Source organism: Pituophis catenifer, unplaced genomic scaffold (genome assembly GCF_029215685.1).
Source record: "Pituophis catenifer annectens isolate HBS135680 unplaced genomic scaffold, rPitCat1.0.hap2 SCAF_7, whole genome shotgun sequence".
NCBI classification, from domain to species: domain Eukaryota; kingdom Metazoa; phylum Chordata; class Lepidosauria; order Squamata; family Colubridae; genus Pituophis; species Pituophis catenifer.
Genome location: NW_027256887.1, coordinates 54,157,432 through 54,182,076, shown reverse-complemented (window position 1 = coordinate 54,182,076; position 24,645 = coordinate 54,157,432). Strand labels below are relative to the sequence as shown.

Here is a 24,645-nt window from a genome sequence, read left to right as displayed (position 1 = left end):
TTTGTATTGGGTTGTTTTTACCTGTTGTGAGCTACACAGAGTCACTTAGATGAGATGGGAAGCCATGCAAATAGAATAAATAAATCATGATTTATCTTTTTTCATGGACTCCAGGATAACATAAGGGATTTTCCTCACACACCTTCTATTAACGAAGTGAGAAGAATTCCAGGTTTCTTTATTTTGCCTTAAGTATATTTTTAGACCACTGTATCCAGAACCCAATTTAAAAACCAGCCACGCTCAAATCATTTTATTATGATATCATTTAAGCAGCTTTCAGACATTGCTATTCTTCTCTCTTTAAAATTATGCATGCAGCAATAACAGTCAACTCACAATTAAAAGCCATTACTTGCAAAATGTAATTCAATAACATTTTTTTTTTTAAAAAAGTAAAAACAGCAGAACGTTGTCGCAGAAAGAAAAACTGCAGAGAAATGAAGTTGTACTGCAGGTTTATATAAATCCTGAGAAAATAAACCGGACTGCTCTGAAAACTCTCCGTTGGCACAACAATCAGCACAGTAAAAAGAACAAAAAAGCTGTTCTTTTAAAGTACTTACAAAATGAAGCGAAAATGTTATTTACAACTCCAGGCGTAATTCTGAACTACTCCCCCTGCACCATTTTTCCTGGAGAGAAAATCGCGAAACAGGAAGTGCTCCTTTCCCGCATTTCTTACAAGCGACAGATCTCGATATAGGCGGGCGCTTGAACCAAACTTGCGAGACGATACCAGTCGGAAGTTCTTGCATCCTTTTGCCGCCATTTTCCCTTTCGCTTACAAGCTTGGAGGGAAAAGCGAAGCAATCTAAATTTGGAAACGTTGTTTCTTGTGATTAGATGCGTGGGTTACTCGTAAAAGTTGAAAAGGAACAGGAGCTTTTATTTCAAAACCATATTACGACCAAGAACATGGTAAAAGCTTGGATCAGAATATATAGAAACTACAATTCCCAGAATTCCGTGGAACTACGCTACGAATTGTAATTGCGTGAACCTCGGAGAAGCTAGAAAATATTTTTATCTTTCTTCAAATTGGACCAAGAATCTATGGTGCTGAAATTCTGTACAATTACCATATGATATATCTGAAATGAGTTGCAATTTAACTTTTTGGTATTTACTGATGAAATACACTATATTGTTAAATCAACATTAATATATGAATAAATCTAAAAATTCAGAAGATATATTGTATATATTGTTGTGCTGCAACAATCAGGATGACAACTAGATGGCAGTAAAGTGATCTTGCATCTTTGTTGCCATCTTGTGGTTCTCTGTGAAGTTAGGCAGCACCAATATGACAATTCAAGAAGAATCAATCCAGTGGTCATTACTAAGGTGTGGCCAAAACACATACACTGTTTATCACTAAATTATGTTTTCTTCTACAATTGCTATAATGGACTGTGAGAAGTATTGTATTTGTAACTCAAAACTGAAACTTTAGAAATATTATTTAAGAGATCAAATTCAACTTTGTGTTAGAAAGGTTATGAAAATAGAATGGATCATGTTTTGGCCAGGTTCTTAAAACAAGAAATTAACATCATTATTGGTATAGACCAGGCATGTCTAACCTGCAGCCCATGGACTGCATGCAGCCCATAAGTTCATAAAAAATAAAGGAAGCTTGTTATTTATATACATTAACTATATTATATATTTTATATGTGACCCAAGATAGTTCATATTCACTCAATGTGGCCCAGGCAAGCCAAAAGGTTGGATACCCATAGTTATAAACCCTATTTCTAAGCCATTTAGAATAGAATAGAATAGAATAGAATAGAATAGAATAGAATAGAATAGAATAGAATAGAATAGAATAGAATAGAACAGAATTTTTTATTGGCCAAGTGTGATTGGACACACAAGGAATTTGTCTTGGTGCATATGCTCTCAGTGTACATAAAAGAAAAGATACATTCATCAAGAATTTGACCCAACCCTGGGTATAGGTGGCCAATTAGTTAGGCACTTTGACTTTCTGGTTTCTGTTAATAAAGCCATGTCAGTGAGCAATAAGATTGCATCAGTCTGTGGTTTGGTAGTAGATGAGCATGCACACCTGAGATACGACTGAGCAGTAACTGGAAGGTAGCCCAAGTGAATATATAACCATTTCAAGTACTGCAGCAGAGATGGCAAGGCCAAAGAAAATGGATTGCCATGGCCATGCATGAGACTCCAGCAGTGATGAAAATTGCTTCAGAGGTAACTGTGTATGAATGTCTTTGCATGGAACTGTTCTACAGAAACAAGGTAAGGTTGCTGGTGGTATAGCAGTATTGTTATAGAAACTCCTGGATGCTGTTAAGAGTATCCAGGACTTCAATCCCCATGCCTTGGAGGATGGAACTGCAATACGTTTTATGAGTAAATGACCTCCACGGCCACTATGGGTTTGTTGCAAGTAATTGTGATCCCATGCACCTAGATAGGTACATGCCACACTACTTGTTTCTTCAGAGGGGATGAGACATTTTCTGAAGATAGAAGATGGTGACAACTTTCCTTTGGCTTGGTAAAATCATTTCATTTTTGCACTATAAACCATGGATGTCCTGGACCTCTCCATGGGTGACAGTCTCTAGAATTTTCCATCCCTATAATTCATTGGATCCAGACGTTCCAGAGGGTATTTGATGTGGGTTTTTTTAGTTAGTAGGCATGTTTTTTTCTGATTTGATTGATTACAATGACTATTTCTTAAAGTCAGAGATAGAATGCAGGGTGAGGTTGTTCCTACATTCCCTGCATGATTGTCAATCCTGGGTAGCAACTTGAAATGTGCCCCCTTGGTTCCGTTAGATTTCTTGACAGTATTCAGAATCATTGAATGTGGTATCTTCTGGACTTTCTGCCAAGTTGGAGTTTGAGGCACTGTTCTATAGTGAGTGGAATCACTCCTGCTTAAGCAGCCAATTCCTGACAATAATTCTAGGAGGGCAGCACTCAAGTTAATAGCAAGTTCTTTGCTGTTTAACATCTATATGAAACTGCTTGGAGAAGTCACCCTTCTGTTGGAGTGAGGTATCAGTATGCAAGCGACATTCAGTTAAACATTGCCATCTCAATCCAAGCTAGAAATTCTGTGGAAACCTGAATCAGTATCTACAGCCGTGATGGCGAACAGGTGGGACACAGAGCCATTTCTGACTCCCGCCGGTCAGCTGATTTTCAGGTCTCTGCCGCACAAGTGGGAGACGTACACACATGCCCATACTGCCCCGCCTCTCCCAGGAATCTCCACACAGCCCATTTTGGATGCCAAGTAAGTACAGGGCTTGCATGGAGGTTCTGGGAGGGTGAAAAATGAGCCTACCAGAAGTCCAGAAATGGGCCGTTTCTGCCAGGGGAGACCGTTTTCGCCCTCCTGGAGGCTCTGGGAAAGCTTCTGGAGTCCCTGGAGTCTGGGAAGGGCAAAAAACAGGCCTACCGGAAGTCCGGAAATGGGACATTTCCAGCCTCCGGAGGCTTCAGAAAAGCCTGCTAGGCCCAAAGTGGGGCGTAGGGGGGTCGTGCGCGCCAGTGCAAGGGGGTGGGGGAGTGCAACGGAGGCGCGCGCCTGCACAGGGGCAGGCAGCACAGGGGGTTGCACGCGCATGCGCAGGGGGACATTGCATGCAGGGGCATTGCATTATGGGTATGGGCACATGCGCGTGATAGCACGGTTGCATGTGTTTTTTGCACCCGAGGAAAAAAAGGTTAGCCATCACTGATCTAGAGGCTGTATGAGATGATAGAAGATTAAAGTAAATCCCAAAAATTAAATTATCGAGTTCCTAGTAATTAAGAAGCATCTGGGCAATACATTCACATTGGTAATTTCTCTGGATAATATCATGCTTCCTCAAAAGATTTAGCTTGCAAATTGGGAATCCTTCTGGACTTGTAGTTCCTGTTTAAACAATAGGTACCCTGTTTCCCCCAAAATAAGACATCCCCTGATAATAAGCCCAATTGGGCTTTTGAGTGCATGGCAATAAGGCCAAGTGCTTATTTCAGGGTTCAAAAAAATATAAGACAGGGTCTTTTTTTCGGAAAAACACGGTAGAGGCCATGGCTAGTGGAATCAGGTATGAGCCTACTTAGACCAAAATGCCCTCAAGATTTGATCACTACAGGTAGTCCTTACCTTACAGCCACAATTGAGCCCAAAATTTATGTTGTTAAGCGAGAAATTTGTTGTGAGTTTTGACCCATTTTATGACCTTTCTCACCACATTTGTTAAGTGAATGACTGCAGTTGTTAAATTAATAACACGGTTGTTAAATGAATCTGGGTTCCCCATTGACTTTCCTGGTCAGAAGATTGCAAGAGGTTAATCACCTGACCCTGGGACACTGCATCCGTCATAATTGTCAGTTGTCAAGCATCCAAATGTAAATCACGTGACCATGGAGATGCTGCAATGGTCGTAAGTGTGAAAAATGATCACAAGTCACTTTTTTCCAGTGCTGTTGTAACTTTCAACAGTCACTAAATGAACTGTTGTAAGTCAAGGACTACCAGTATATGGCTGGACCTAGACTACTACAGTACACATGTGGAGCTATGCTAGAGATGACTTGGACCCTGCAACTAGTCCTAATTGTGGCAGCCAGAATGCTGATACACAAGCTCACCATTTCAGAATGAACCTATTGTTAAGATTGCTGCACTGGGCACTTATAGGCTTCCAGGAATACATTAGTATGCTAGTTAAGACCTATATAGTTATAAATGGTGCAGCATCAAAATGCATAAGGCTCTGTCTTTCCAAAGTTAAATCTGTCATTCTGCTATGAACATGTTAAGATAGTCTATTAAGCATCCCTCCCTCCCACAAAGAATACTGGAATATGTATGAGATACCAGGCTTCCTGTCTAGTAGGCTCTATGATTTGGAACATGCTTCCACAATAGATATATTTGATCCCCTCCCATCTTTTATTTTCTAAGGCAATAAAAGCAGCACATGCTCTGGGTTCTAATTAGCTCTTACTGTTTTTGTTTGTTTGTTTGTTTGTTTTAATTGATTGGGAAATTCTGTAAATAATATAAATACCCCTCAGCAGCTTGCCTGCACATTCTGTACCAGCTGTAGTTTCCCAGTGATCTTCAAAGGCAGCCTTGTACAGAACTGTACAGTTCAGTATGTTAAGAATCAACAATACTTCACTGTACAGTTAAACTTCCTATTTGAAAAATAATGATCTGTTTGCAAATAATCCCTTAAAGAATGCTGTAATAGTGTTGATTCACTAAGTAGGTGGCTTGAAAGTTTTCTCCTTGCTCATTTTAAAATAAATGGGAGATGATATCAGGATGTCAAAAAGCCTGAAAATCAGCAGAAAAGGGAGAAGGCAAGAAACAAAGGAGTGTAGTAAAGTGAGAATTCTACTTAAGGGGAACCCCTTCCAAATCTGAAGGGTTATTGCTGCAGAAATGTCTCTGTAGCAATTCCTTTTGCACTGCTGTGGAGACAAAGTACATTGCACCTTTCCACAAGGCAGAGAGGGGTGCAAAGATTGAATATGGAGAGCCCCGTACAGTAAGGAGTTAATAGTTTTGTAGTTTATTTTGGTTAAATGGTTCTTTAAAGTACAGCATTAGCAGACATACCCAAATCTAATCTTTCAGTGATTATTTTGAATATTATTAAAAGTTATTATATAATGGCTACACATGTGCATTGCACATTTGACTATGATTTGATGAATGCACTACAATGGTTGGTGGCTATTCCAACACACTAAGCCAAAAGATATGATAGCTTCGACAATGGATGAATTTTGCTGGTAAGGTTGACAAGCTTCAGGGATTTATTTTCAAATAAATATTAAGACTGTGCTCTAAAAATATTCTAACCACCTCCCCAATTACAAGAGGAAAGAAAATACTGAAGAACTTCAAATAGTCAGCCTATCTTGTGATAATTCTACCAAATTGGCTAAAAGCCCTTTTTTAATGTAAATGAACATGTGCAGCTACTGCTTGCTCTCAACGACAGCTAAATCTGATCCAACTGGTAGTATAAAATCAGGAGTCTATTTTTTTCTAATCAATGTAAAGCTCATAGATACAAAATACTTTGTTCTCCATAAGATTTCCTCAGACTAAACCCATCTCCCAGTCCCTACACGCCCATGCTGTTTTCTTGGCAGCAATATGGAAGTGATTTATCATCACCTTTTAACATTGCCACCTTTTAAAAATTGTATAGCCTACAGCCCTGGGAATTTTTGATAGCTTCTGTCCACGAATTAATGAATGATGACCCTGCTTGGTTTTCTTGGGATGGGAAGTGAAGGGGAATTAGTCATGTTTGGCTAAATGTTAGGGTTGTACCTCTCTCCCATTCTTTTTAGAAACAAACCTCCTAAAGCAATGAACTAAAAGCAGAGTAGTCATAAGAGACATACAGATTTCATGGCAATGTTGTACAACACAAAGCCATTTTCAATCTCACTTAAACGCGACACTTCAAACCTCAGCTGAATGTCTCAATAGAAGCAGTGAGATACTAAGAGGACTTTTGAAACTGGCATTTAACAAACAGCAGGGCTCATAGTATGACCAAATGCCATTTCCTATATTAACTCAGAGAGGGTTTGCCTGTGTCAAAAGTCGTGTGCTACATTCCCTGAGTATGCTTATCTTCTGTTGAATACTGATACATTTGCTGCCACCTGGACTGCATTTTATTACTTTACTTTAGTGAAAACAACTCTTGTAGATAGAAGTACTACTGAAATCTGTCTCTTTAGATGCAGTTTTCCATATAAAATACAGAAAAGCTGCACACAGTTCAATGTTAGATAGGTGAGACTATATAAATATTTTAAATAAATAATCATACATACAGAATAGAAATATGTATTATGTAAATGTCAGCATAAGTAATCTGTAATTAAAAACCATATACAGTATAGCTATATTTCAAAACATGTACATTTCTGGCCTTATATATTTCTTAAATAAATTAATTAAGATGTATGCATCTGAAAAGAACTTTAGGGCCTACCAATATGAAAGTACTTAATGTACGTTTTGGTTACAATAAAATGAGTAAGAGTACATTTTTATTCTCTAGAGAAGAAAGAACCAAAATTAGACTTGGTAGCAAACTGCTGTTTCATTGCTAAATTACTAAGAATAAATTATATCTCTCAACTTTGTATCCAAGTGTTTTAATATGGTACTTTATATAACAGATCAGGCTAAAACCATTTTTCACAAGTACAGCAATTGAAATAATATTTATGCATAACCTGAAATATGTAAAAATTGATTGAACAATAAGATATATTGCTTCCTGCACTGAAATATAATAATTTTCAGAACACTTTTAATGTAGTTACAGAATAAATAATAATAATGGATATTTACTGAATATCTTTAATAGAATTTAAATAATATAGACTGAATTCAATATCACACTGAGTCACAAGGTAAATTATATTTTTTTAATCATAATAACCATAATTAAACAAAATCATATTTTAGTGTAATACATGAAGGCATTTATAGATTGATTTTATATACATTGTATGGGAATATATTTTATGACACTGAATTATATTTGCTTCATCTGTACATGTTTAGAGTTGTTCCCTCAAATTGGAGGAAAAGTTCTACTGTAACTAATCTATTATCAAAAGATAGTTTAACTATTGGGAATACCAAATATTGAATGGTGATCATCTTTAATGTTTCAGATGCTTCTGATTTGATGAAAGAATTACAATATTAAGCATGTTTTCTGAGTTCCTGTATTTTTTAGATTATAACATAAGCTGAATTTGTTGGTGCGTAATTTGCAAAAACTATGCACACTACATATTCTCTTAGAGCTAAGTTTAAATTGCAATTGACTTCCATTCATAATTTCAGGCCAAAGGTGACAATAAAATGAACCTATTGTCTCTTTAGAAAGACATCTAACTTATCCAACACCTTTCAACAGACTCTCTCAATGGTAGCAAAATAAAATTAGTTTTCAACATAAGCTAGTACGACACCAAGCTAATATGGAAATAATCTTAATTCATACAAATACAAATATTTTAAAACACTATTTAATCAGACATAACAGTCTAATCTACATATTGAGCAGGGCTACACATTATAGTACACCAAAAGCAATCACTTGATTAGCATGGCATGATAGTCAGCCCCATGTGCTGGAGTTATTACAGTACCTTTGAGTCACTACTACAAAAATAAGACTAGAAAATATTTCATCCTAGCATTGTAGAAATCAAGGAAGAATACGAGGTGATATATTCTTCTACTTCTAATTCAACATGCAGTTCAAAAGATTAGGAACAAGAGACTTTGCAATAATGAAATATACATTGCTATATCAATGGACAATCTGAGGCCACTTGCAATATGCCAGCATCCCATTTGCTGTTCCCAGAATTCCACTGCAGTTCACTGAACCAAATCAAAATGTTTTATGGGTGGTCCAGAGATGACATGTGCTATAGAGGCTTATTTTATCTCTCAACTTCTGCCTCTCTCTCACTCTCAAAATGGACTAATTTATTTTATTTGGATTCTTTAAGTCTTTGTGAGAGAAAAAGGGGTGAAAAATTGGTCCCACATTCATTGTAATGACATCTTAATCCTCCAACCTCAGCCACTTACACGGAAAATATAATGTGCAGCAACATGTGGAATAATTTTAGCATATTTATTCTGAATATACAAAACAGCAATGAGAATAAAGTGGATGTAAAAGAAACATTTCATCAATAATGTTGTATACCTCCATTTCTTCTTGTTCCCACAGCAACAAATGTACACAAGATAGTTTTGCAAGTAATCATGTGAGCATGGCCTCAGTTTCTAGACATGAATATCAGTGTATCTCTGCCTAAATTTAGCTCCTAATGTGCACCTGGCTCTTTGCATCCCCAGATGGATTTTCCCCCCCTTATTTGAATAAACAGAATAAAGACCAACTTTAAAAGTAAACTTCAAAAAGTTTCTATGATTGCATCCACCAACTGTTGAGAACTTATGTAGTAGTATTTAAAAAGTAAAGAAAGTGGATATTTTTCTTTCTTAGTCATATTATTAAAATTCAAGTCCTTCAGGACAGAATAAATGAAGTCCTTTTTTGCACGATGCGTAATTATATGGGATTAAGCATAAAATGTAGTTGAGGCTATTAGTTTGAACAGTATTAAAAAAGTGTTGAAGCAATATGTCCTAGAAGAATTTTAGAGCTACTTTATTACCTATCACTAAATTTATCAAACTTAACTGCTAAAATGACAGTATGAATACATTTGGTGCCATAATTTTTCTCTTCTGGAAATGACATAGACAAATATTGCTTGTATAATTCTGAAAACTCCATTTGAACACAGAAACTCATTATGAGCATAAGGGCACTACAATTTGATTTACTGAGTACAGTCTGAAATCAGACAGTTACAGGCTTGAATAGTTTTTTTAAAAGGCAAAATTACTTTCATTTCAAGGAAATAAGAACACTAATAAAATTCTACATTGTAGAAGTTAGTCATATTTGCTATTGTTTTGGATGGAAACAACTGCAAGACTGCAGTCTAAGTATTTATAAAACTTCATTCAAGGTAGGCCTGTTACTGATGTTACGGATCTAGAAAAAGTCTGTGCTAACACAAATAGTGGTACATTTCCCCAATGTACTATATTCACTGAGTCTCTAGAAGAGGAATAATATTACCTTTGCTTTTTCAGTCCTACTTTGGAATAAGATTACCTTGCCTTAAATTAGGAATGATTGATTCCACCCATCTCAACCCCCCCCCTCCCCATTTTTCTGGCCTGACATGGTTACTCCCATGATTACCATTTCGGGAGGCTTTGTAGAGTCTATACTGAAGGCTTGGGTGGGGCTTGTGTAGCTTTGGGAGCTAAGTGTATGAATGAGACTGCTGTAGCTCCCCAGAGAGTTCAGATTTCATGTGTGTTTGAATGCTATATTTTACCTAGAAATTTAATCCCATTTTGACTGTTCAAATAGAACTTTGCTATAATGCTAAACTTACATTCTGAATAAAAATGGATAAATTTGCTCTATAGCTTTTGTAAGAGCACCAGATGATGTAGTGGTTAAGGCATCAGGCTAGAAATCAGTTCTAGTTCCATCTTAGGCAAGAAGCCAACTGGTGATCTTCGGTCAGTCTCTCTCTTTTTCTCTCAGCCTTAAAAAGAAGGCAATGGCAAACCATTTCCCAAAAACTTTGCCAAGAAAACTTCAGGACTTGACTAGGTAGTTGCAAAGAGTCACATGGACTTGAAGGCACCCCTCCTCCTAAAAAAAAGTTTAATGTATTCATAATCAGGAAGAACTGCTAGATAAGTTTTAATAAGAAAACACTCGAATGCTATAATATTAGGAAATAAAAGCTTTCTATTTATTAATATGTAAATTATAATTAAGAATGTGCAAAATACATAATCAGGAGCGTTAGACTGATCTAATCTTAGACAGTGAATCTCACCAGCCAGTCTTTTATGCTAGCTGGAAATTTATTGCCGAAAATGTGTTCCCTTTGTAACTTCATAAAAAGTTTACAGTGACCTAATTGCAGAGTTGTTAGTCATTTGCTGCTGAAATCCAGATGTCTATCCTCCCCTTAGCCCTTCTGATATGAGGGGAGCATTCAACTGTAAATGGTCACTGGGAATTGGCAAATATTTCTCAATCTTTCAAAATACTAATGAATGCAATATGCTCTCAGAAGGAGGACCATAGATTATTTTAAGGTACCCATGGTATCACTGACTGGTCCACATTATTCAGAAGTTATTTTGAAGGGCAGCCGCATCATTTGGATTGGGATGTAGTAATATTTTATAAGATGGCTTTCTGTAAGAGAACCTTATAGAACTGCCTCATTTATTTTAAGAAAAAAGTGAGTGCATAGGTATCAAAGAGCAGTGAACCATTCTCTTGTAGGCACTTGTTCCCACTGAAACACATTTCCCTTCAGCTTGTAATTCTAATCGCATCAGGGAGTTTACTGAGCACCAAAGTTTTAACAGTGGAAAGCTAAATCCAAGTCCTCTACTAAAATCTACAAACATACACAATAACATACCATTTTCACAGTGACCCACACAATACATTCACACAGCTGAAGATTTTGATTTCTCACAAATTGTATTCAGGACCTGTTTTCTTAAAATGAGGCTGAGTATATGCTTATACCCGATATCGATATTCCTTTAAGAATTCCTTCAATCTTGTTGGTAATGGAAGTTCCTGGATTTTACTTGTGTATCTGTTTATTGCTACTCTACACTGATGCTGTAGAGACAGTGTTGAATGATAGAGAGGTTTATTCAAATAAAGATGGACTGTTCCATTGGAAGGTATTTCGGAGACCATTCTTCTGTCCTTGCACATAAGGACATAATATTCAATTAGATGAACCACACTGTCAAATTGCTGGAGCCTTGATCGGATGCAGATAATAGAATCCAGACGGAATTTACCACCTTGAAATTCTATTCGTAAGTTGGTAGGACCTACTGAGGTTTTAACTGAAATGGTAAGTAAATACTCTGAGTGAGAGCTGTCTCTGACCAAGAAAGTCCCTTCAGATGTATCTTGTAATCTTTCCTTTGCTTCTGCAACATTCATGCTTCCCCAATACCATCCTAATAGAAGAGAAAGCAAAATTAGATAAGAATCTTCAGCATATTTTTAGACAGAATACCACTGGAAACAAAGGACTATCTGCACTGGAGAATTTTGATAAAAAATCAACATAATCAATGCATGAAACCCCAATGATTCAAATCCGTTAATATTCTAATACTACTTCCTAGTAGTATATTCTAATACTACTTCCTAGGTGTCCTTGAATAACTAATGCAGTTTCTCATTTTTACTTTCTGCTTTGTGAAACATGAATACGAGCCCCACAAGGCCAGAAAAGATACCTTGCAAACAGAATCTGACATATTTATTTAAGAATAAATACCATTACACTTCATAGGGTTGATGTCTGAACCAACATACTTAGAGTTGTATTGCAAAAGTGTAGTACGAATACAGTATCAACAGGATTTAAGATTGCCCATTTTTCAATTGATTTTTATTAACAGCTCTGCTAAACAAACAAACAAACCCAACCCTATAACATTGCAGTCATCAAATACAGTGCAGATATGTGAAATATTAGAACAAGGCAAATTTTAGATCCCAAAGAACCTAAAATCAACACTTTCTTTTAACTAAAAAATAAGAGAGAAAAAACCTTTCATGTAATAACTGAAGTAGCCTGTCCAAGATGGTTGTCCCCACATGCATTAAAATACAACTAGGATCTCCTGGCAGGATTGGAATCATTTTTTGCTGTCCATAACACAGTAGTAATAGCTAAAAATAATAACTTTTGCAGTGTATCCAATTTATTCTCAGAACTAAACACAAGACCAAATAGGAAAACTGTAGTGAAATAGTGACATCTCTTTTAAAAAGTGTAATATAAAAATTAAAATAATAAAAAGTCTAGGGTGAATTCAGCAAAAAGATTTTACAAAGAATTCTTATTAAAATTTGTGCTCACTATTCAAAACAAATTGACCTGTTTTTATTAACACAGAGATGTTTTCCTATAAGTCTTATGTAACTCTAGATTTACTCTTAGTTCTGCCCAGCATTTTACTAGTCTCTTAATTCTGAGGTGCTACTACTAGTGGGAGAACAAGTTCAGGATTATACAATGTATCTGATAATGAACATCTAATTGTGTTGGCTAATCTGAAATGTGGAAATCCAAGATGAACTGAAGTTGCAGCACAGTGCTCCAACATACAGGTCTGAGAAACAGCAGGACTTGTTTCTTCCTTCTTATTCCCAAAATCTTAAGCTATTATTGTATTCCATCAGAGAGGATTCTCTGCCTGCTTCCCGAGAGTTACTTTAACTCGGAATGACTATTACAGAAAAGTTGAAAAGCCTCAGCAGTTTCCAAACGCAAGAAAGGAACGAGGGACTTAAAACTTGCATCATGGAACAACCTGTAGAAAAGTACCTAGCTAATCTGCAGAGGTTCCCACGGAGGTAAACACATTAGGTTTGCGGAATACTTTGGGTTCGACCCGTCATTTTTCCACTTTCGAAGCGTGATCCTTTCGAGTCGTGTCTGCAGCCTTGTCCTCCACTTATAGATTCTGCTGGGCGCCGGTTTTGGGGGCTCCACCTCTCACGGGCTTAATGGCGGGAGACTTTTTTTCACCTCACAACCCTATCAGCGCTGGGGATGCTACACAACAGAATCTCTCCAGTTCCTACGAACCCTGAATGCAGGGAGTGGGACAAGTTATCCCCCCACGGCTCAATCTAACCCCGGGTGCCCACTCCCCCGTTAACCGTTCCCCACGCTTGCCTTACCCGCGCATCTCAACTCCCTCATGGCAGAGTCCAGACGCTCCCCTTCAGCAGGTTCCGCCGAAGCTCCTCCAGCTTCCCACTGGGGCCCAGCCCTGTCGGTGCCATCCGAGGATTCGGCCGAGCGCAGGGTCATTTGGGGGCAGAGACCACGGCGTGAGGAGGAAAGCAAGGAGCGCCGGGCTCTTACCAGAGCTCCCGGCGGCTGTCCCAGCCCATCTGACCGCCGCCCGCAGGGACCTGCACCTCTGCAGGAGAACCAGGGCCCGTCGAGAGGTCCGTCGAAATCCGCCGCTCCGAATCTTCACTTACGGAGCATCCCTCGGAAAGGCGATCCGTTTGTTGCTGGGGTGGGCGAGGGGCGTTTTCTCTGCCTCCTTCCTATTGTCCTGACTTCCCCATTGCACACGAGGGGCAATGGCACCCGCCGGGAAAGCGCCCCACCTGGCCGGGGATTTCGAGGATGGCTTATCGGCTGCTTCCAAGGTGCACGCCTTTCTCCTCCTTTCCTTTGCACACAGAGTCTGGCTGCTGTCTAGGAAATAATCGGTGGGCAGCCCGGGGCGAAGAGTCGTGTGCACTCAGCCAAACTCTTACCTTCGGCCTCGCCAGCAAACGCGACAAAAACCCAGAAGGGCGGGATGCTGGTCTCTTTAGCGCGGCGCTTTTTAAACGGAGAGACCGTTGGGAGGCTCGCCACGGCGACCAGCCCTGCTTTTGTTTCCAAAGGAGAGAGAAAAAGAGAAAGACCCCAGCGGCATCAGCTGCGAGAGGCCGGGCAAGTGTCCGCCGGGCCGGCCAGCTCAGGTTATGCTCTACAAGAGCTTCTCCTACAACCCCGGGCAGGAAATATTCATGTGACGCGTGGACGCCAAGTAAACAAGAGCAAGGAGCCGCGGCCGGCGGGCGAGATTTGCTGCCTGGTGCGCGCCGATACCGAAACAACTCAGAAAAGTGGGGTGACGTGGTTGCATGTCATGACTGGGATTAGTAATGGCGAGGCGAGCGTTGCCCCCGTCTTTCCTCCGGTGCCATTTCAAGATAGGCTGAGCGAGCTACTGCTCGGTGCGGGGGTGGGAGGGGGAGAAAGAGGCAGGTTTCTCGTGCTTACAGTAATGTGGAGCGCCCCCCCCTCCTTTATACCCCCTTGCCCCCCCCCACCGCCGGACACATTGCAAGCGGTCTCGAGGCAGCCTCGCCCGGTGTTCGGCCGTTTTTTTTATTTTGCTTTGCGTTTTTACTCGCGGAACGATTAAAAATGCAAAGGCCGCTTTCCAAGAACTTTCCAGGAATCGCGTCACGTGACCGCCGGCTCCCGCGCCTCCGCTTGAAATGGAGCTGCCGTGTTGCAGCCGCTCCTTCCTTCCCTTCCCCACTGCCTTCCCCCCACCCCCCCCACTCCCCACCTCTTTCTTCGCCGGGTGCGGTGGGGGGGGGGGGGCGGGAGAGCCGAGCCGTGGGCACAAACAAGCGTCTGTCGTCCTAGCCGGGCGTCTTCGTCGCCGGAAAACATGGAAAACAGCCTCCGCCGAGCTTCTTTAGGGAGTGACGCTGCTAGGTGCACGGACGGCTCTTGCTGCTTTACGGGGCTGCTGAGGAAGGGTCGCTCGGGATCTGTGAAGTTTATTCCTCCGGGATAGAGAACGTGAGAAGGGCGTGTGCCGCTTCTGGGGTGGGCACAAGAAGGGCAAGGGGACCTCTCCGCGAAGGGCGGACCAGGCTCTTGCTGCCCTACCGTCAGTCCCTGGGAGCGGTTTACTGCCTACATCCTCAGCCGCTTCCGAACCACCTACAATTAGCATGTGGCCAAGCATTGCTTCTAAGCAAAACATTAGGCCTGAAATAACCTTGAAGGTTGGTTGAACCGAAAATTTAACGTGTCCATGAATGTTTCCAGTAATCCCACATTTAGGCTGAGGTGTAGCTGTGCAATGGGCTTTTTCAGGATTTGAATGTGATGCTGACTGGAGATCCTGGGTATTCTTGACCACAGGAAAAGGAATGGGGTTAATGCATATTGTTATTATGCTAAGGGATTGAAATGGGCAGCATTTTAAATGCCTCCTATGTGTTGGATTACTCGATACAAGTAAATCCTCATAAACACAATGGATCAACTATATAATTCAAAACAATAGGCTTAGGTGATGATGACCAAGATTGATTAATGTTATGTTGACTAATATTTTTGACCAAAACTATTTTGTTCTGAAAATGATTTAAGGGCATTATAGGAAACAATAACGATCCTCTACTCTAAACATAGGAAAAGAGTATTTACAGAATACTCTTAGCCATGGTTAACCGGATAATGGTTCATTCAGTTATGGGTTTGTATGACATACTGAAAGATAAATTGACCACATGAGTTAGTTTGTGTAATAGGCTAAGCTAAAATGGTTGGAAACAGAGCACCTGAAAGTTTGGGTTTTTTGTTAGTAGTTGGATATGCTTTCACTGACCCATCATTTTCTAAGAATGCTTCTGTTGCCATTTAGAACCAGAGGCATGTTTAAAAAGACAATTCTTTTTTAAAAATGAAGTTTTTTTTTCTAAATATAAAAAAAATCTGATGGGGCAGAGAAGCCTGGTGGGTACAGTACATAAGCACACTGATTTCATATTGGCAATACCAGGGCTAGGGCATATCTATACATTTACACATAACTTATTTTAGCTCATTATTATACATTAATCTTTTTGTCTTAGACTACGGTAACAAACTGATGTCCACAATGGCTTTAATTAGCATTAGTATGATTTTTGGATTTAGACCTATAAGAAGCATGTACCGCTAATCATATGGAAATTGCACTATATAACATTTTGTTTGGGGGCAAAAATTCAAAGTTCTTATTTTTATACAGTAATTCTCTGCCTTGTTTAAAGAAAAATCACAATCTTCAGTAGGGCTGATTATAGGGTATGATTAGTATTGAACATTTAAGGACCTTTATAAGTTGCACTGCAGATACTTACAGGAATCTCACCTTGTGTAAACATACTAGTTTTTATGATCTGGCACACATCAACAGTTGTGTGGTTGTCATGAATTCATGGTTCTTGGAGGCAATTGTCAATTGAGGCTTACCAGATCCGGGTCTGTGGCTCTTTTAAATGAACATCAAATACTTGTTTATTTAGATACACTTTTTGTGGTAAACATTTGGTTTTACTGGCTGCTATATTTATCTTTTTGTTTTCAATAATTTTACTAATGTTTTCAATTACATTTATATTTTATTTTTAACTTTGATATAAGAATGGTTACTAAGAGGGCAAGCTGCATATTTTCTAAATAAATAAACTGTACTTTTAAAATATTTCCCAGTAATTCTTTGAACTATTCTGAGAATTGGTTCTGAATTTTAATTTCTATATGCCTGTTAGAAGTGATTGTATTTAAACTCTCTGGTGTGAAATTGTTTCACTTTTAATTATTCCTGCTTTAGGCTGAAAAAATTAGTAATATTTGGTAAGATTAAATTGTCCTTATTGAGTTTTTGTACATGTGAACATCTTAGTAAATATTTAGGATGCAGGTTTATGTTTGCTTTTACATATTTATTTCTTAGAATCCTTTCTTTGACTCTGTTGAAATAAATATTTTCAGCTAGCTGTTGCAGATGTTTATTATTTATTACGCTTACAACCAGTTGCAGTCCAGTTAATGACTTCAAATGCTTGAAAGATAACTTTCTTCCATTCAGTTGTGCCCGATTTTCAGAGACTGCCTGGACAACTTCCTTCAGTTTTCTTTGCAAAGTTTTCAGAAGTGGTTTGCCATTGCTTTCTTCCTAGAGCTGAGAGAAAGTGAGTGGTCCATAGTGATTCACCTGGCTTTGTGCCTAAAACCTGGATTAGATTTCTTTGTCACTGTATGTGTCATTTGGAGATAATTGCATAGCTGTTGCATTTATAGTTTGTGAATGTTTGTTCTAGTTAGGAGGTCGCTCAAATAGCAAAGCACAAAACAAAGTTGAATCAATCCGCATGCACAATTCGCAGTTGGAATTTGGGAGATGTGTGCATCAATCCATCTGCATCCTGCAGCTATTCATGAACCCCTTCACACCATAGGTATGTGACAGCACGTACTCACAATTGCAGGCAACTCTAAATCAAGTTTTAGGCGCGACTAAAGGTTCATGGTTTATAGCTTGATGCCTTAATCGCTACACCAAACAGGCTCTCATTCACAGATTTTATAAACACATAAAATAAAAATGCCCTAATTAAAATAAAACACAGTGGAAAAACTGTAAAATAAATGGTATCAGTAAGAAATGCTCTACAAAACAGTTCTGTTTTAAACTGCAGAAGGAATAATGGTGGGAACTAATCTTAATTTCAGCTGGAAAACTTCAAAGAGCCAAAAATGCCACTGAGAAGCAGCACTCCCTTCCTGGCTTTAGTCACCCTCATCTAAAAGGGAACACAAGTTATTTCTACACCCACCCACCCCATTCTTTTTATTGGGCCAATTCTAATTAGAGAATGTAATTCTGAAAGTAACCTGGTGCTAAACCATAGAGGACTTTATAGATTAAAAGCAGCACTTTAAATTGTATCTGGACAGTTACTGCAGTGGTGAAATGTAAAATTTGTTACTACCGGTTCTGTGGGCATGGCTTGGTGGTGGGAGGTTAATGTGACTGGGTGGGTGTGGCCACCTTTTTTTTTTACTTTTTTAAAGCATTTTTTTACAACCTATTTGGGCAAATAAGTTGTTAAAAATACTTTTAAAAGGTTAAAAAAAAGCTCTGATGATCGCATGGCACACCTGTGATTGTCAGAGCCTTTTTTTTTACTTTTTAAAAGCATTTTTACTACTGGTTCCAGAGAACCGGTAGTAAAAAAATGCCTAAAAAGTAAAAAAAAAAAAAAAAAAAAGTTCCAATGATTAGCTGAGCGACGCGCAATCTTCGGAGCTTCTTTTTTTACTTTTTAAACTATTTTTAACTACCAGTTCTGAAGAACCAGTAGTAAAAAAATGCTAGAGTAAAAAAAAAGTTCCGATGATTGTGCATTGCTCAGCTGATCGTTGGAACTTTTTTTTTCTTTTTTTACTACCAGTTCGGGAAAACCAGACCTAACCGGGAGCATTTAATTCCTGAGTTACTGGAAGCCAGTGTACAGCTATCATGTGCTCCCAATCCCAATGCCAGAAATTAGCGAGCACACAGGCTGTTGCATGCTGGATTATTTGCAGTTTTTGAGTGGTCCTTAAATACAGCACATTATGGTAGTCAAAATGGGTAGTGACAATAGTCTGAGGATAAGATATAGCAAGAACTTCAAAGCTCTGATCTTCCTCCCTGTCTAGGTCAAATTTATACTTGAAGGCTAGTGAGAAGTCCAGATCCTGACAAAGGTAATCTAGAGTGCCTAGTGCCTCTCTGTCCCATCTGAGCCTGAAACATGACGGAAATACTTCATAAAATCCATTTCCTCTAGGGTGCTTCATTCTTGGTTCCCTACCTCTATCATTTCTAAAAAGGGAATATTGGAAACAGATCAGTAGCCTCCAAGATGGCCTCAGCCATGATCACTTCAGGGTTGACACTTGGATCCAGGTAATTATCTCCCTTTTGGCCACGTACACGAGCCAGGAAGGACAAAAATCCAACCCACAAGTGGCAGAGGACATCAGGAAATAAAAGGAATCCCAGATAATACCGGTATGTCAAAATGCCTCAGTCACCAGCCAACACCTTGGCCATATTAAGTCAATTACAGAGCCAATCTTACTGTAGTGTTACAAAAGGATTCCAAAGGATTATTTTAAGATGGCAAGCCATATTTTACTCAAAGTTTTAAGAGTTGCTATTCCTCGTATTTAATTATAGAATTATAATGTATCTTAATGTGGGATGGATCATTTTGCCACAAAATTACATTAAACCAATTATAGGGTTAAGCAATATTTAAAGGACATAATGGCAATAGAAATTGTGTTATGTTTTCTCCTTCACAAGTGTTTAAAGATAGAGAAAAGCAGTGTTACTCCAACATAAATAACTACTGGAAAATCCAGTTCTTGATGCTTTGATATACTGAGATTGTGTCAGGTCTGTAAATGTGATCCAGTTTTGTGCAGTGTTACAATTTTAATGTCTTTCTCAAATCTTCTGAATTTGATCTTTTGTCTTCCTGTATTGTTATAAACTTAGACTCTTCAACACAATAAAGACCTTCTGTTCCATGATATGAGTTAATATCACTGACATCAAATTCTTTGCATTCAGTTCTGAAATAATAGCAATTCCTCTATTTACTTGAATTTTCCTAACTAAGTGGTATCTACAAGCTTTAATGAGCATTATGTTAAATATGTAATCAACAATTTTATATACATATAATTTAATTTAATTTAATTTAATTATTAATTAAATTTATATGCCGCCCCTCTCCGAAGACTCAGGGCTGCTCACAATACATTTAAAAAATCATTATAAAAAGACATTGAAAAATTAAAAAACATTAAAAACATTAAAAACTCATTCACACTATTCATGGACGGATCTCGCCAGATCACAAGAGCGAGCTCAACGGCCCCAGTCCTGCCAGAAAAGCCGTATTTTACTATAAGCCTGATTCAGTTCAGATTTTGCAATCTAGCTCCATCCTATCATATTAAAGAGAGTGGTTGATAGATGTTTTCCTGCCAGCAGGTGACATTGGCAGGAGTGGAAGGAAACACAGTCAGGGGAATCCACTCTTCATTTTTTAAAATAAAACTCCAGATGAATAATTGTTACCAGTACTGAAGCAGGGGAGAAAAATATTAAACTTTTGTCTCTTATTCAGTTGTTATTCTAACAGCTGTTATTTACTTTTTTAAACAAATATGAATGTTGAAAGCAAATATGCATTTTATATTTCCTACTTTGATCATAAGTCCATTTTATAATTTAATGAATATATTCCAAATACCTTATCTAAATCCTGTTAAACAACAGTGCATGGAATTTAAGCTAGGACTATCTACAAACAACATCTGTGTTATCACTAAATTCTTTAACTGCTGAGATGAAGGAAGCATGGGTGCTGGAACAGTTTATGAAGTGTTTGTTGAAGTTGGTTCGATGCCTTCTAAAAAGAAAATGTGGGATGACATTATTTTGCTAGTCATACCCATAATTAACATGACTACTAATTGCCAGATTTAAGGTTTTCTCAAAATGAGGGTTGAGATTCGCATCAGTTTTCTCACACAGGTGATTGGTACTTGCAGGTCCAATTAAAATTACTTCAGGAAGAGAAAGACTATCTGTAAATTATGAGAATTCTTGGAGTGATACTAGAAATTTAATTTACATATTTTGTTATGAAGTTGAAAGAAACTTTGGCTAACAGTTGTGCAAATGGTGTGGATCTTAAATATCATCTTCATTAATATCTGGAAATAATGCTAAATATGAACAACCTGCAAACATAAATTGAAACATCCTAATTTAAAGTCTAAACTGTGATATTTGGGGAAATTAATGAGTTACTTTTATATTCGCTTTAGTATATATTTCCATAAGGGTTTCATGCATATCTGACAACTAGATGGAAAGTTCTTATTTTTTTTAAAAAAAGTAGTAATTCTAAGAATTCAGGCAGAAATTGAGCAATTCTGAGAATTCAGGATGTGTTTTGCACGCCACTCCCTCCCCATATGAGCCAACATAGTTCTTGAGATCCAAGTTTTACATAATGGCACCCATGTAGTTTGGAATTAGTTTTTATGCTAATTTAAAATATTACAGTGAAGTTGGGTAAGCTAGAAGGAAGAAAGATCCCTGTTCAGCTTGTGAATTCACTGATTTTAGAAATAGATTATAGTAGTAGCAGCTAAAAAAAAAAAAATCATAGATAGACATAAGGGGCGTTGTCTTTTTGGTCTTTTCAGGGACTTTTCCAACCAGAAAGGAATATAAATCAAGTAAGTAGCTGAAATATTTAGCAAATTAAAACTTCAGGAAACTTTGGAAAGTGTTGGCTTTTGCTGATCTTTTTTATCCAATCCTCTTTAGTTTGCATTAGGATTTTGCAGTTCTGATCTTATCAGAGTAATCAATGATACTAATGGTGAAAGACAGGGGGGAAAGCTGTACTTTGCGATGACAAAGTAAAATAAATTCCCTCTAGCTGAGACATGCACATATCCATGTAATTTTGGCGGTAATATGGAAAATCTTTGCCACGGTTTTTTTCCAGGGTGCTTTTTTGTTTTACTTGTTTGTTTGTTTGTTTGTTTTTGCCTTCTTAATTTAGCCTAGAGTTCTGAGATTACCTAGCAGTTGCCAGTTCAAATACTGTACTAAGTAGATCTGATTCTGCTTACATTTTTTTTATTTTTTTTTTGTGGGGGTAACTCTGTCAAGATTAGCTATGTACTGCTACCAATTCAGCCATAATGAAGAACTTGTGCAGTTATAAATGCTGAAGCACAATTGGATAAAAGTGCCCAATTCTATTTCAAACAAATGCATACATGGGTCTTCAACTAATTATTGTTCACAAATCATTTTGAAAAGCAGCCTTTCACTGGACACATTTCAGTAATTTAATATGTAAATTGTAGTTTATGGTACACCAGCCTACAGTAGCAACTAACACTTCATGCCTAAGAACAACCTACACATTCTGTGTAATCTTACTTTTTCAGGGAGAATGTAGCACAATCTCTATAGTGTGTTCAGATGAATTATAACACCCGCCAATAGTACTTGTGGATGTAGTGGTTTGAGTTTCTGTTGATTGATTTTTATTTAATCCATGGATAGACAATCCATACAGACACACAAATAATGTATAATTGTATCAAGAACTGCATTACTATGTCCAATTCTTCCTAGCTGCTAATTACAGCATAGAAGTGATTTCATTTTATTTACATCTTGTCCTCTTCTTAGAATAAACAGTCTTTTCTCTGAATTGAGAAACAGGAAAATCAGGTTTAAGCTTCTTGCAAATTATGGCAAACAATTGTAGATATGCTTCAGAAAATGGAACTGACAAGGAGATTCGCTAAGCCTTTTACATTATTTGTATGCACTCTGGTGTATGAAGAAAGGTGTGTTTCGTTTATCTTTGTAATAATTTAATGTGAGAAAAACTAGCATTTTGGTGCATTCTTAAAAATTCCTTTGATGGTTATATTATTTCCCGTACTAAAAGACAGAATCCAATTTTATATTTGATTTCTTAAAAAGGAAAGATGGGTGAATCAGTGCAATTGACTACCAGATAAGTACATAGGAGATTAAAAGTTATTTTGACCAATCTGCTGCAGGGTTTATCACTTATTTTACATCAATTCAAATAGGAATGAAGCTGTTAGATACAGTCTGCAGCATGGACTGCAAGAAGTTTCACATATGCTGCTAATGATTGTATGTATACTTAAGCAATGATTATGTTCATGTAATACATTCTGGTTTAGGACAATGAGAAAAACCAACCATTGAATAGCAGTGGTTCTTCAGCATTCTGGAGGGGATTTTTTCTCATCTCTCAGCAGGGACTGCTCTTGGAATCTCTGTTGCATTCAATTACACTCTGCCGTTGAAGTATGTTTTTAATATAAGTCCAGCTGCATGGGTTTAGGTTTCTCTTGTTTTCCAGGAAAACCTGTACTAAAGAGCTAGGGTTTTTTCCATAGGTTTTTTTTTCCTAGTTCACAAAATCAGATTATTTGAAAGCATGTTCCTGTGTTAGTATAAGAGAGTGCAAATAGCTTTTGGACTGAAAGAGGTTGGCAAAGTGTATTTCTTGTGGGTGATGGATGTGGATGATGGATGACTTTAGCATTTTGTTTTTCTGGCTTTGCTGTCTTTTCCCTGTTGGCACAGGTGTTATGCAAGGATCATCTTATAATGATTATGTAATGATATTTTGTGTTTTGACAAGTTGCTTAGTATATAAGCTATTTTGAGACTTCATGCTATCAAATTAGGAGTTAAGAGACAGTCAAGTAGGAAGTTACATAACGGTCTCCCTATATTTTTGCTTAATGAAAAACAGATGCTAGATTGAGAGGTGCTTTACTTTTTTCTCACCCTCTTCTTGCTCAGTCACACTTATAATCAAAGCCTCTTTTCACATGATTCTGTATGATCATGTAGGTAATTCAGTTTTGGCTTAGCATGCTACAGTAGTGTTTAAAAGTTTGTGAGCCTTTTTGAATATGACCTATTCTCATTAGTGAACTATTACAATGATTTTGATGCATTTGGGACTCATGTGAAGAACAGATCATGTGTTAGGTAGTATTTATACAGAAATCTTGAAAATTCAAAAGGGTTTACAACCTTTTAAGTACCACCGTATGTGGTTTGCAAACCATGATTTATGAGTTAATTCTTGAATTTACAACATGACTCTCGGGGCCACAAGGCTCCACATCAACTTTCTGTATTTTTAATTTTTCTAAAAAGTGAATCTGACATACTGCAAAGCTCAGCCCCAATCTCTATCATCACCTTTACTTTCAAGAATATCCGAGCCCCAGATCAGCTTCACGAGCTTCACTGGAAAGTAAAAGCTGATGGCCGCAAGTCAATTTTTAGTTTAGAAATATTAAAGCTCAGGAAGAGTCAACTTTGAACTCATGTTATAGGTAAAATTACTGCTAATGGGGACATTTTAATTAGAATGCTCCTTGTACCCTTTGGATATTCCTGGTATAGTAAATGTCTATGGAGATTCTCAGTCATCCAGATCATGGTTGCCCCAAAGGTGCTTTTCAGAAAGCAACTGGACTTTCTTGGGGTTTTTCCTTTTCCTTTCCCTTTTCATCCATGAAGCTTCTTCAGCCCTGGTATAATCTCACATGCGCGCTCAAAACAGGAACATAGGAAGAATAGTTGGAAGTGGAAGTGGGATCCACAGTTGTGCAAAGCCTTCTTTCATATGACAAATAGATGTCTACCCCAAAGCAAGCTGCACCAAATTTAATGGAGCAGATGTCTGGATAAGTATTCCACATGCTCCGAGATCCTGAAAAATGTGTTTGAAAGTCAGATCATTTCTTTCTCAGAAATAGTTTTGTGTTTTCTCCTGCCCCCAGAACTTCCTCCCTCTGGGCATGAGAAATGCTTGCAAGGCCACTGGAGTTCATGAGTTATTTGAACGACGAACATCTCTCTTGCAATTTTCTGTACAGGTAATCCTCAATTTACAACAGTTTAGTGACCATTCAAAATTACAGCCGCTCTGAAAAAAGTGACTTATCGCCATTTTTCACACTTAT

The 24,645-nt window shown here is 38.0% G+C and overlaps 3 protein-coding genes across 3 annotated transcripts in view; 1 reads left to right on the top strand and 2 right to left on the bottom strand.

The window, feature by feature from the left end:
- The window catches only part of CRADD (CASP2 and RIPK1 domain containing adaptor with death domain), a 31,370-nt gene extending 30,657 nt beyond the window's left edge, over positions 1-713 (bottom strand). The window contains exon 1 of the mRNA XM_070947184.1: positions 567-713. The gene's annotated coding sequence lies outside the window, so the exon portion shown is untranslated. The remainder of the gene's footprint in view (positions 1-566) is intronic.
- A 9,678-nt stretch (positions 714-10,391) lies between these two features.
- Positions 10,392-14,457, bottom strand: SOCS2 (suppressor of cytokine signaling 2). Its single transcript, XM_070947994.1, has 2 exons — positions 13,404-14,457; positions 10,392-11,662 (listed from the first exon to the last, which is right to left on the bottom strand). Exons 1-2 carry the CDS (start codon positions 13,534-13,536, stop codon positions 11,205-11,207), a joined length of 591 nt encoding a protein of 196 aa, XP_070804095.1. The 5' UTR covers positions 13,537-14,457; the 3' UTR covers positions 10,392-11,204.
- Positions 14,458-14,829: 372 nt separating this feature from the next.
- Positions 14,830-24,645, top strand: part of UBE2N (ubiquitin conjugating enzyme E2 N) — a 41,973-nt gene continuing 32,157 nt past the window's right edge. Inside the window, exon 1 of the mRNA XM_070947996.1 lies at positions 14,830-15,254. Within this exon, the coding sequence (XP_070804097.1) occupies positions 15,201-15,254 (54 nt within the window). The 5' untranslated portion in view covers positions 14,830-15,200. The remainder of the gene's footprint in view (positions 15,255-24,645) is intronic.